At 41.6% G+C, this 14,228-nt stretch overlaps 1 protein-coding gene across 1 annotated transcript; it reads left to right on the top strand.

The window, feature by feature from the left end:
• Positions 1-259: 259 nt before the first annotated feature.
• fzd4 (frizzled class receptor 4) lies at positions 260-10,932 on the top strand. The gene is made up of 6 exons (XM_006802089.3): positions 260-934; positions 5,041-5,178; positions 5,311-5,697; positions 6,102-6,247; positions 6,897-7,144; positions 7,303-10,932. The coding sequence occupies exons 1-6, from the start codon at positions 671-673 to the stop codon at positions 7,719-7,721; spliced, it is 1,602 nt and encodes a 533-aa protein (XP_006802152.1). The 5' UTR covers positions 260-670; the 3' UTR covers positions 7,722-10,932.
• The last annotated feature ends 3,296 nt before the right edge of the window (positions 10,933-14,228 follow it).

The following is a 14,228-nucleotide window of genomic DNA, read 5'->3' as shown; positions in this document are numbered from 1 at the left end:
AAAGAAAAGAAAAGCATGAAAAAGGAAATGAGTCGGGAGAAGGCAAAATGCTGAAGGAAAGGAAAGAGCGAGAGGGGGTAGAGAGTATAAAGGGGAGAGGGGAGTGGATGAAGCTCGCTCTTCTATTTTTCTCTTGGATCCCGCCCACCTGACCAGGGGTTGGTCAGGGAAACCCAACTCCCGTGCTTGGATTGGTCGGCTTTTCTCTGGACGAGGAAAATAGTCTCCCTTCACAGACACAATAAAGTTTAATGCTGGACGCTTGGAAGCAGTAGGCATAAAATCAGTCCCGCTGTATGTTTTGTCGGTCCGCTGCGCTTTCCCACACGGAGTTACTGACGGGAGACGTCATAAGAAGGACTTGAGGATTTATAAAGATGCAGTTTTGTTTGTTTGTTTCTCAAACTGCAAGTGTGCACGTTATTTTAATTGAAAACACGCGCTTTTGATATCGCAATGATCCACTGCTGCGTTCAGGATATTTGAATCTATTGAATGGCTCAGAGTGGGATTGTGTAGCTCCCAGAGCGCACGGACGAACACGCACTCCGCTCCAGCTGGACTACAAACGCCGCTCTAGGTTCCAGGGCGACTTAACCCGACTGTGTTTGACGAGATAATAACTGTGGCAACATTTACAGAGGGGCAGCCGCTCAATATCAGGGTGACCATGCCCGGGATGATGGTGTCGCTCACGGGGTCAGCAGTGCTTCTCTTATCCGGATTGGTCGCTCCGCTCTGCTTGGTCAGGGCTTTTGGCGATGAGGTGGAGGAGATGACCTGCGACCCGATCCGGATCAGCATGTGCCAGGGTCTCGGTTACAACGTCACCAAGATGCCCAACCTGGTCGGCAACGTGCTGCAGTCGGACGCAGAGCTGCAACTGACCACGTTCACGCCGCTCATTCAGTACGGCTGCTCAAGTCAACTCAAGGTAGTGGACCCATGCGAATCGTAGCGACTGATGTCAAGGCATCACAACAAAGTAGAATAACCAGCATGCAAATATAATAATAATGATGATGATAATAATACACCATTAACGTGCACAAATTTAGGAACAAGCCTGGTCTAAAAAAAGCACGGCTCAGTCTGGAATCTCTGCTATATTTATTTGCGTGCGTCAAAGAGAGAAAGCAGTGTGTTTGTCTCAAAGCGCATGACAGAGAGCTGCAGCACCGCGAACTGATCAGACTGATGGCCCCGGTGATAATGAGGGCCATAACATGGGTTGATTCCCACGAAGTCAAGAGGAGCGGGCGGGAGTGGGGGGCTCCGTGCCTTCCTTCCTTTCCTGTTGTGCCAGGCTGTCATGCTAAATTCATTGAAAATGCCCCCTCTGTCTGTTGACATTCTGAGTTCATGCCCCTCACAGCAACAGCTGAGTCTTGAGTGCTATATACTGCACTGTCTTGTTAACAATGATGCCCTCAGTGTCATAAAACAAATGCTGCTTGTTTGACTCCTGCACCATGTAAGGAAAAAAGAAAAAAGATTGGTCCAATTATGTGTCATTTCATTTTCAATTATTGGAGCAGCTGGTGGCACATCAGAGATTTCTTTTAGAGATGGCAAGTTTCAGTGTGGACAAGTGGTGTTTACATTTTTCTATAATTTGCTTTTATTCCCTTTATTTAGAGACGCCCAGTTTCAAAGGCATGCAAGCATGTCCAGATCGTCTAGACATCCCCCTACACTGACATGAAATCAAGCCCACACCTTTCCAAGTGCTTTTTCCTCCCTCGGTCCTTATTTTAAGTCCACTGCCCTGTCTGGAGTGGCATGTGATTTTATTACAGCATTAGAGTGACTTATTGCTGTGTGCAGCTGTTGGGAAATAGGGGTAAAAAATATTTTGGCATGTTAAATTAATACACTGCTTAAGAAGCATACAGTGTGTACTAGACAACCACACAGAACAAGAAGCAACTGCAGTATGAAGCCAAACTGTCTTCCTCCAGTTGTAAATTGTCCAGTGAGTTTAGCTGACAACCCAGTTTCTCTCTCTCTCTCTCACACACACACAGATGCTAAAGAGGGAGAAAGGAGAAAGAGGAACCGTATCATTTAACATTTGCTCTAATGGGAGGCTTCCTGAGTAGTAACCAGAGTAGCTTTTCGCAGTGAAGTGACAGGACTCAGGTTACCAACAGTCAGGGAAAACACCCAGAATATGTGAGGTTACTGTCACCGCTTGAGTATGCAGAGCTCACCGTGAGAATTATTTGAAGTATAACATGTGTTGTATGTCTCATGAACTTCTTTGAATGCTTTAGTCAAACCAAGACAATATTACAACATTTGGGTTGACTGCATTTTATGAAGTCACAATTATTCAGGGTGGCAGGTCTTCAATAAATTTCAGGAACAGACATTCTCTGTTTTTGGTGAGAAACTCTATAACAGGGATGTCAAACTCATTTTACATTGTTGGCCACATAAAGGCCACTTTGGGCCAGACCAGTGAAACTACATGATAACCCAGATGCTGAGCAGGGAACAGTGTAATAAGCTGAGAGTTTAAAGGACGTTTTCTTAGACTCAGATTAGTGATTTTGATATTGCCGTGGTAACGAGTCACTGATTCATTATCAGAAGACAAGTCAACATTGTCTGCTTGTAGATATGTAGCAGAATAGTAGCTCAATCATTCAATGTATATTAAATTGGTTTATATCTCAAACATGCTTCAGTGCACAGAGGCAACAATTTTAACTTTTCCCCGCCAGTAAATTCTCACAGACACTAAGAGTTGTATAACATTTCACTGATTATTTATTTCCCAACCTTGACACCCTTGTTGGATTCATGTTTCATTTGGGCTCCGTTCAAGGGCCAATTTCAAGCTGCGATTTGTTTATAACTGGATCAAGGCTGCAGTTTTGTAACATGTAGTTCCTGCTGTGGCCCAATACATATTTTGATATTTTTCAAATGGAAAAACAGCATCAAACCTTTTACTCCAGCACATTTTTTTTAACCACTCCAAGTGCCTAGAGCTTGTTTCCGTTATCTCATGGTAGCTGAGTGAAATGCACTTTCTGCTTCTGTGTGTTTTCATATCATGAGCCTGGTACAATTTTACACTCTGGCTTCAAACAGATTTCACTATAAATGCATGAAATCACTTAAAATTGCTACCCTCTGTAACCCCAGAGTACTTCTTCCCTCACTGCTGCTAGAATGTCTGCACACAGTCAAATGTGACTCCAGACTGTTCACTATCTTTATAACACTGACTTAGATATCTATTTCAAAACTATTGCCATGGGACAGAATAAAACTTAGGCTTAGATCAGGGGGATTATGCAGCATTACACGGCACATGCCCTCGCTGCTGTAATCACCACAGATTGTTTTTGATGGTACGGATTTGTATGCATAACCTTGGAGCAGGTTAGTGTTGACTCTCTCTGTCTTGACTCAAGATGTGGCATTCCTTATTAGAGGTGAAAATAGAGAGCCGCTAATAGAAGAGGTGATGCAATGTAATGAAAGTCGGAGCAGAAAAAGCAGCAGGATAGCGAGACGTATATGCAAGTAGCTGGAGGAGCCACATGTGGGAGTACTGTACAGTTAGCAGCTGTAATCCAGTTGTAATATACAGAAAGCCTGCAGGGCCACAGCACTGTTTTCACTCCTCTAAAATACACCACACAAATGACACAATTTACCTTGTGTTTCACAGTTTGATTGAAGTGGATCAAAGTCTTAAAAATTATGACATAAGATTGGATAACTGTTGCTCTCCTGCTGCAATTTCAGTGTTTAATTGAAACTGGCTTAAGTATACTGTTGCTTTCACTTTTTCTAGATGAATTGGAGCCTGCTAGTGGGGTTTGGGGCCAATACTAGTGCCAGTTTTTAATGGGCAAAAACTTCTGATATTCATATATACATATTCATATATATTCCTTATACTGCACAGAGGATGAAAAAGCCCTTTAGAGTTCACTGCTTTGAGAATTCTATGGGAGGAGTGCTGCTGGCATCATTGGCGCCCACTTGTCCACTTTTGAGCCGTGGTTCTCGAACTGTCGGGCGGACCCCAAAGAGGCCCACTTGAGCTGGACTATAAAAGGGCCAAGGTGAATGATAATGATTATTGTAGTTGAAAATAAACACGCATTTACAGGTGATATCATGCTGGCTCTTATTTCACTACAGTTCAACTTGTATTCATTTTATAAATTATTAACTGTTGTTGGGTGTGGATCATTAGCTTTTGTCCTGCTTCTGAAGTGTGGCATGCCAAAGGCCTTGGATGGAGGGTCACTCCAACTCAGAGTTGTTCCGAGGGATCCCCTTTATATTATGATGAAACACTTCTATCTTGATAGTATTGGCCTTTTCAAGTGAACAAAGGGTATCTGAATAATTTGATTAGTGTGAAAATGATTTGAATAATATACTGTGAGTTTAGAGTCACTTGGTGCCAACCCAGGTGAACATCTGTGGAGATTCTGGACAGATGTTTTAGACAGCATTCCCCATTAGCATCATTAAAAACAACCAATGAGTGAAAATCCTTTAGAAGAGTAGTTTTTATGCCTCCACTTGAAGAATCAGTGCCAAGGCTTATTGAAGCACTTCTGACAGCCATGTAATGGACCAACACCTTAAGTAAGAAGCTTTATGTTGGTTGTCCTTCATTTTTCTGCCCATACCTTATGTTAGAGTTGCGCTGAACAGGAAAATGATGAGTGGCCATTGTTCCTGAACTTCCGGCAATGTGTTTGACAAATTAGACACAACTTGACCCTGCACCTACTTGGCTGTGGTTCCCTAACACAACTGCAGACATCGATGAGAGTATTGTGAACAATCTCCCCAAAGAGAAGCGCATATGTGCCAGTATATTACTATTAGACTAATATATTGTCCGTGTGACATTGCTTTTTCTCTCAAAAGTTGCTTTGCAGTCACTCTCTGCTCCATGATTTTAAATCTCATCACAGAATGCATAGTTTGCCAAACTTGATTACATTCACAAAGGATCAAATGTTAAACATGTATTTCTTTATCTCCACTTTCCAACAGTTCTTCTTGTGCTCAGTTTATGTGCCAATGTGCACAGACAAGGTTCCCATCCCTATTGGTCCATGTGGCAGCATGTGTCTGTCGGTCAAGAAAAAATGCCTCCCCGTGCTCCACGAGTTTGGCTTCATATGGCCTGAGGTGAGTGTATCATCATCAAAGACATCATGCATGTCTTAAAAAAATACGAGTTCAGGTTATAGTTTAGCAATGTGGAAAACCAAGAAACATTTAAATCCATTACTGACATTACTCATTATGTTTTCTGCCCAGGAGCTCAATTGCAGCCTCTTCCCACCTCAAAACGACCACAACCACATGTGTATGGAGGGTCCAGGGGATGAAGACCCTCCATACCAGCCCGTCCGCCATCCTCCCCACCAAGAGGAGTGTCACGCACTGGGATCTGCACCTGACCAATATACTTGGCTTAAACAGACTGAAAGCTGTACGCTGCAGTGCGGCTACGACAGCGGGCTCTACAGGCGAGGGGCTAAAGTGTTCACGGATGCGTGGATGGCAGTGTGGGCTGTGCTGTGCTTCCTCTCAACCACTCTGACAGTCCTGACCTTTCTCTTGGATTCTCAGCGTTTCTCCTACCCAGAAAGGCCCATCATCTTTCTCTCCATGTGCTGTAACCTGTACAGCGTAGCCTACCTGGTAAGCAGGAGGTTTAGTATTAATTTCGATCTATTTAATTTCACTTGTTGTGAGCGAATCAATAAAGCTATTTCATCAAAAATAATCAGATGAGAACCTTATGGACCAGTTTTTGCATATTGATTATTTTTCATATTTTATAAAAATGTTGTAGAGTACCAGGGCCAGCAGTTGAACATAATCCAACAAGAGTACAGTTTGTTTTTGAGTTTTCAAAATGTTACATCAGTGATTAAATACTAAAAACACTTTTTGATTCATCACTGTGTTGAGATAATTCAGTAATCTCCAGCTCTGCCTCTCTGCATTTAGAAAGAAACACGATTCATTCTCTTTTTACTTTCTTCTGGGAATAAATTAGCCTCACCTCTTTTCCCTTTCTGTTCTTTTATGTCATTTAACAGGTACGACTGACTCTTGGGAGGGAACGTGTTTCCTGCGATCTGGATGCTGCAGCAGTGCCAATTCTGGTACAAGAAGGATTAAAGAGCACCGGCTGTTCCATAGTCTTCCTCCTCCTTTATTTCTTTGGCATGGCGTCCTCTCTCTGGTTAGTGCAAATAAACACGGACTTACAGACTTTTTGCTTTATAAATCCTTCATCTCTTTTCCCCAGTTTAATCATTGTCATCAGCAGCTGGGAATGCCTTTTGCTAGAACAATTGGAATATGAGACTTGCATCCTGTTTTCCTTAAAGTCTTACTGCCCTGTCTCATAACCCATGTACCATTTGGGTTCATTTCCGACACATGCAAAGGTAAAAGTGACACTTCTTAAATCTGTCCTGCACTGGAAACACTGCTGTTACAGCTGTTTTTCTTCCTTTTCGCTTGGGCCCTGCTTTCCTGTTTGCCTACACTCTTCCCTATTTGGAAAAGCAAGAGACCAATGACTTCACTCTCTCCTAAAATATGATCATAACCCTCTATTATGCAACTCATGGCTAGCCGGTGTCAGGATAACTTAATTATAATTGAGGACTGGCCATGTCCACCTGATTGGTTATGAAAAAGTTAAATAAATGAAAAATTATGTGTCGTTCCAACAGTAATCAGGAGCCTATGGTTTTTTCTAAGTATCTTAGTTTCTAGAAACAGATGATTTCTATTCATTATAAAAAGAAAAAGGTAATCTGATAAGTGTACCCATGAGGAAAATGTGTTGCTTATATCGCTCCTTTGTCTGCTCTCTCTTCCAGGTGGGTAATCCTGACCCTCACCTGGTTCTTGGCTGCAGGACTAAAGTGGGGCCATGAGGCTATAGAAATGCACAGCTCCTACTTCCACATAGCTGCATGGGCCATTCCAGCAGTTAAAACCATTGTCATCCTCATCATGAGACTGGTGGATGCTGATGACCTGACTGGGCTCTGCTATGTTGGCAACCAGCAGCAGGAAGCACTCACAGGCTTTGTGGTTGCACCACTGGCCACGTACCTGCTTATAGGTAATTAAAGCATAATATTGGTATTCATTCATCTGCTTATATTGGGTTTCCTTATTTTCTACTTTGTTCTTCTTCCTCAGCGTTTCTTTAACATACTCAGTTTCACATTACAATTTTCAATCTGGTGGTCCTCACATGTCCTCCTCCCTCCTCCTCAGGCACTCTGTTCATCTGTGCTGGCCTTGTGGCTCTTTTCAAGATTCGCTCCAATCTGCAGAAGGACGGTGCCAAAACAGACAAGCTGGAACGTTTAATGGTGAAGATTGGAGTGTTTTCTGTTCTTTACACCGTTCCAGCATCCACCGTTATTGGCTGTTATCTTTACCAACTCTCTAACTGGGGGGAGTTCAGGGCCAGCACCCAGGACTCATATGTGGCATCAGAGATGCTTCGAATTTTCATGTCACTGCTTGTGGGCATCACGTCGGGCATGTGGATCTGGTCAGCAAAAACCCTCCACACCTGGCAGCGCTGCTCTGCGCGCCTGCTCAGGGACAGCAGAGCGAGCCGAGGTGGCAAGAGGGCACCGGGCGAGAGCTGGATCAAACCAGGGAAAGGCAATGAGACGGTGGTCTGAGGAGAAAGAAGGAGAGAATGGACAGGAATGGAGTTCTGCTTGTTTCTCTCTCATGTACAGAAACTCACTCTGACAAATGAAGGAGGTCAGATAATCAATAGATGAGACGGAGATTGCAAATGTGGCACAGGAACGTTGCAGGAATATCACCAAAACAGCCTCTGGATGTAATTGCATCATCAAAGTAAAGACAGTCCTTGACCATGTGCCTCTATGAAGGAGACAAGATGAGAGGCATACATTAGTAGCAACAATAGCCTCTCTACCTTGATAGACTTCCTTTGCTCAGAGAGCTGGAGAAAGCAAAACAAATTAAGGAAAAAGAGAGATGGAAAAGGCAGAACTAAAGCATCATCATGCAGACCGGACACCAATAAGCTGTACAGCACCACGTCTACCTCTCTGTCTCTCTTTTCTCCAGAGCCTCAGCAGAAGAGACTGAACCTGCTGAATACAAATAACCCTAACGCCATTGTGTCCTTTTAGGGTCTCCTTCAAGTTTTAAATTTTACACTGGAGCAGGTATCATATAGGTGTGGGCTGAAGTTTCCAAGAAGCACCCGATACCTTTAAAAACCCCTCCACATTGAGCGTATCAGACAAAGTGTACTGAGAATCTGATACACTGCCTTATAGCCACAGTTTGGTTATATTTTTCTGCTTTTTTGGGGAACTATACTTTTTTCAGTTCAAGAGAACAGTTAATTTTATTCTCAGAATTTTTGGGAAACCAGCTCTAAGCTGTTTTATGCACTATAGAGATATAATATGTGAAGGGTTGGGAAAGCATTGGTAAGACTGAAAGTGAATCATTATACAACACATTTATATGCACAGCCTCATTGATGGGGAGAGTTTGGTCAGATGAAGGTGCAAAGAAAAAAAACATTTTGAGGTAGTCACCACACCACAGTGAATCCTGGAAATACCAGCTGTGACTTTTATTGCCCCATAAATTTGTAAGTGCTAAGATGTCCTGGGAAATGAAGGAATTTGTGCTTTTCTACGAGGAGCTTGGCTAACTTCCAGTGATGTGTATGGTTTTCCTGGAAATCCGTATATGCTCTTGAGTCGCCATGAAATTCAGGAAATTAAATTATTCCCTCTGTTCTTACCCAAATATTGTCTCTATGGCAGGGTAGCGGTTAGAGAATTTGAGGTTATTAGACAATCACTTGCCATAATACACATTACGCAACAGCAAAGGGCCGTCACAGAGACATGCCTGTGCTCACACAGATATCACTGTCAAAATGTTTGGCAATAAAAGTAAAGTGAAGACAAGCGTCTGTATTAGGTGTGGACCCACAGTGGGTGAATTGTGGACTGTAGCTGTGGGTAAACTGTGTGGGCAGAGCAACCACGGCTATTCCACGGGCCCCGTGTGGGTGTGCCCACGCAGGGCCCACAGCAGTTTTACGCGCTGTGGCCCACAAAACACACAACCCCCCCCCAATGTGAGGTAAATGTAAGTAAGCCCATGTGGAGCCAATAGGACATTTGCCCCTTTGGGTCCCAAAAAAGGGAATTCTGTGGGTATCCCAGCGATGGCTGACCAGAAAATAACCCAGGTGTAGGCCATGACGGCTAGCTTATATTGGGCCCATAGCAGATTTGCCCTTTTGAATCCCCATGTGGTTTTTTTGTGGGCAAGCTATAGTTAGTGTACCTACAAAAAACCTGCACTGACCTCCTTGTGGGTTCTACGGGTCTGCAGTGACCCCACATGATCCCAAAGGGGCATATTTGTGGGCTAAAACAGCACCAGTTGTCATAAGTATAGCTACGCCCAGTATATGCTGCATGAAGATGCGTGTCATACCTGAGTCCTTAGATTGATTTTAATTTTTTTATTCCTCCTGTTTAATCACATTATCCCTGAATGGCACAGATATGTGGAGGTTAGAGCGATTCTTTTAGCCACTGATGAGAGTCCTTCCTGATTCTCGTTGTGCTGCTGCAGATTGAATGTAGGACCAGTAAATGCCTGACATGATATTTTGACATTACTCTTCATCTGAACATCTAAAGTGTCCAAAACCTTTGTACATGAAGTGTACTCATGGTTCTCTTTCCACAAATCTTGTTCATCAGCTCACTTATGACTATATTTTGGTCAGTATCAGGAATCAAACATCTTCTTTTGTGTGCTTTTCTTTTCTGGTCTGTTGGTGTGTATATTTTCTTTCTCTATAAATGTCACATCACGTCTCTCTCCCTCTATCTGCCTAGACTGTGTTTTTTATAAGGCTAATTTCCCAGACAATCAAACCCTCATAGGAAGAGATTATTGTGCATTGTATTTCACATTTTCATGGATGACTAAAACAAGTTATTGTCTCTCAAATTGGATTGGAGCTGTATTTACCAAATTCTGAAATTTGTCCTGTGTCCCGTATATTTGCATGACAATCTTCCCAGCAACATTCTTGCATTTCTGCGAGCCTTTATATCAGTAGGATATGTGATATCTGTCACATTTTGCCTTCCATATTTGAGAAGAATAAGGAAATGTCTGTTTCAAACAGTTGAAATGTATAAGACCTGGAGCTTTGTCTTCCTGTGTGTCCTCTGTAACTGTAGTGCCTCACACGTACCCCTGTTTTTGGCTTAATGTTTGGAATTGGACAGAAAATCATTGTGGGGATTCAATTGCCCCAAAATATGTTAAATATGAGCCTTTTTTTAACATTAAGAGACAACTTTTAATGGTTGTGGTGAAACCTAGAACTCCCTCAAGAAAGTGTTTCTTAAACCAGCTTAGCCTGGCACATTTATTACATTTCCAAAGTCAAACAAACATTACATTCACTCAAAGTGAATTAAATTAACCTCTGACCACCTCCCCTCTGAGCTAATGTAGTTTCCCTGCGAATGTTTTGGCGGTCTACCCTATGACCACACTGAGCTTCAGGTAACATTTCCAAACAATCACAGAATGTGCCTTGAAACCCAGTGCGTATGTGTCAAGCTTAATAAAGATTGAGAACCACTGATTATACCGATTTGTTAAATGTTTGCCAGAAACCCAGATATGAATGACTGCCGAAGTCAGTTCACCAGCACTGATCGCAGCCTTTAAGGTCTGGACTGACCCCTATGTAGAAAAGTCAATATCGTCAATGTTTTATAATGAAATTGCTAATTTATCCATGTAAAAAAAAATGACAACAAATTTTAAAATGTGTTTGTTATTTAAAACAGTTTTGTATCAGAAGAATAAAAAAGATTGTTTTCTGACATGCTGACGGGGTTATATGTGTGCCTCTGACTTTGATGAGTGTTGATTTCATTGTAGTGACATTTTTCGTTGCATATCGGGAGAAAAAATGAAAATTGCCCTCCAGTTTCTTTAAAGCTTAAAGGTAAACCTTTACCTGAACACAAAGATACTCAAATTACAGACAAATGTGACAAAAGAAGTAAAATGGTAAATATTTCCTATTTTCAAATCATCATCACTCGAATAGCCAAAGCATAATTTTATATTTGAGGTGACTGAAAAATGCTTTCCTGTCTGTTGTGAATCAAATAACTAAAAAAAGTAAGTATTATGTACAGAAAAGTAGAGTTTGGTCATAGAGTGCAGTTAGTGAGCATACTATTGTAATGGTAAGACATTCAAAATGTAAGATTGTTATCATATAAAATTGTAGTTTTGTATAAACAAACAGACAATCCATGACTCATAAAGGCCACTAAAAAGTGGTGTGAATGAGTGAACCCATGGATAACTGCTTTACTGTTTTGCTTTTGGCCCATGCAGTGTAACGTCCTTGCAGTCCTCTGGGATGTGTTTACTTACTGGGTTGAACAATGCTGCCACCTCTTGTCTAATGAGGCAAATTCAATTTTAATGGTCTTTCAGACACAAGTGCATTTACAATTTGCGCAATTATTTGCCGGCACGCAACCCTATTAGGTCTTTTATCGAGTTTGCGTTTCTTTTTAACGTTCACTCTGGGTTAGGATAAGTAATGCTCTATATCCACTAAATTCCATTTGAATCCACAGTGTAAACATGGTGATTATGCTGTGTAAACACGACTTTACCATCAATCACATCTTATCAGCTATGAACTTTCAACCCCTCCAACACACGCACACGTTTACAGCACACACAGGAGTATTTGCAGAAGCACACACAGACTCTCACTTCAAAATTAGCTGTAATTTGGCTTTACAATTACACTTAATACAAGCAAGGCTGTAATTTACTGGTGCTGGGGTAAAATTACATCTGGAGAAACTGATTAATTCTGGGCATGTTAGACTGTCTGAATGAGTGTGTGTATGTGCCCGAGAGCATCTGTGTGTGCGTCGGCAAGCGAGAGAGTCCAAATATCTAAGTCTGAAGCTCAGATTGCCTTCCTGTAATTTACTGTGAGTGAACTGAGTGTTTCTTTAAGAACACACTCAAAAGCCTGAGGTAAAGGGAAAGTGACAGCATCTCCTTCTCTATTGTTTCCAGATGTGGCTCCTCTAAAACACACACATACACACGCCGGTACATGCAGACAGGGAGAGTGAGAGTACACGCACATGCATGTTCACACACTGACATGTGCATTCACAAACACAGACAAGCAAGAGGAGGAGTTAAATTCTCTCAAATTTATACCCTATATGGTGGTTTTTGTCTAGTGAGTGTGTGTGTGTGTTCTCACTCGAGGGTGCATTCGAGCACACAACCTCCCAATTTTTTCTTTCTTTTTTTTCCCCCAGTGAATGCCACAGGTCATTCAATCTCCGCGCTTCTCCATCTACCCGTTGGTTTCCACATTTCTTTGGTTGTTTAGAGACACCGCAGCTTGTCATGAGCAAAATTCTGCAACGGGAGAAGCTCACCCTAAATGCTAATTTTCAAGCCTTAAAATAACAGAAATTACACTTCTGACTGTGACATTTCCTCACAAGTGACAGCTCTAGAGCATTTTCTGTATATCCACTCTCCTGTTGACATTTGGACGGAATAACTATACATACAGACTGAGTGCTACACACACTATGTTAGCGAACAGCATGTTAGAATTCTTTTCCATATGAAATGTGAAAGGGCCCTAATAAAATTCCTTAGCCATTATTCTTGGAGATGTATTTTCAGAGTCGGGCTCCCTTGTGTGTAATTGTGTATGTACAGTATGTGTGTGTGTGTGTGTGTATGTGTGTAAAGAGGGGTAAGAAATCACAGTAAAGTGAAGGGAGAAAAAGGCTAAAGTTAGAAGTCAGGGTCGGGAAAAACAAGCCAAATGCGAGAAGTGAAAGAAAAGCGACATCAAACTGACAAAATTAGAGAAGAGAGAGTAACGCAAAAGGAAGTGAGCGAGATAAAGAGAGGAAAGGAAATCTGTCATCGTCCAGCAGCAGAAGGTTGCAGCTGTTCACTCTCAGCAATGTTGAAATCATTTTCCCATTCTACCGAGCATCTATGTTGTATGAATAGTTTTGAGTAATGGCCACTCCTGGGGATTCTGGGTGACGTAGGTGTCCTGGCCTAAGAGCCAATTCGATGCAAGAAGAATTTGTAAATCCTGGTTCTCAGGCCAAACATGCTAACGAGTTGAGACTGAAATCCAAAAGCCTGGCCAGGAGGCAGATTGGCAAATTATTTGCCATCAAGCTGAAACAGAGAGCTCTTTTTTACATGGCAAAGAGTGTGAAAGATTGGAATTTATTTTTCTGGCTAACAAAACCGTACTCTGTGTGTTAAGGTCAGACCAGAAATTGGAACATATAGAGTGTATTTTTTATTGTAATGTCAATAATAATCTGGCAGTAGAGTATTGTAAGTATTCTTTTTTGCTGATGGAACTACATTCATCCTAAAGAGCGCTTAAATTCTTATTTAGACCCTTCATACATGTCACTGACTTTGCACAGAAAAAGTCTTTCTTTAGGCTTTCAGTGTTTACTGCCCTGTGATAATATCAATATAATAATACAAAATGATAACATCTCATAACATTTAAGCTGTAAAACATCTGACACAGTACCAGATTTCATAAAATCTGCTCTTTACACATTTGATGATTTGTGATTTGTGCTGCTTTCATGTCAAACCATCATTCACCACTAGATGTCCCTGTGCCACTGTCAGTGTCACTTTTCTCAGTGTCGCTATTGCTTGTTTCTCTAAATGTGTGTAAATGAACGACTTGAACTTAAAGGTCTGTACAGAGGCCTTTCTAGGATTTATTAAATGCTGTGGCAGAAGAACATAGAACACGGGGAACACTGGGCATAATTTACATACATGTTGGATAACAGTTTTTATAGTTTTCCAATGTATTTAGAGATTTAACCTATACACAAGTTACAAACCTACTGAAGTAAAGCAGAAGTTGCATAACTAAAATATATTCAAAGTACGTATGGGAAACATTCTCAGGATAGCAGTTTTCAGAGTCATACATGTTATATTATTGGATTATTGGATGCTTGATAGCTTGAGTTATGTTAATGCAAGTTAATTTGAAAATGAATAACAAAATAAAGCTTTAAAATATG

The sequence above is a fragment of the Neolamprologus brichardi genome, chromosome 14 (assembly GCF_056152115.1).
Source record: "Neolamprologus brichardi isolate AB-2024 chromosome 14, ASM5615211v1, whole genome shotgun sequence".
NCBI classification, from domain to species: domain Eukaryota; kingdom Metazoa; phylum Chordata; class Actinopteri; order Cichliformes; family Cichlidae; genus Neolamprologus; species Neolamprologus brichardi.
Note: the sequence above shows the minus strand (reverse complement) of the source record. Positions and strands in the feature narration are given on the sequence as shown.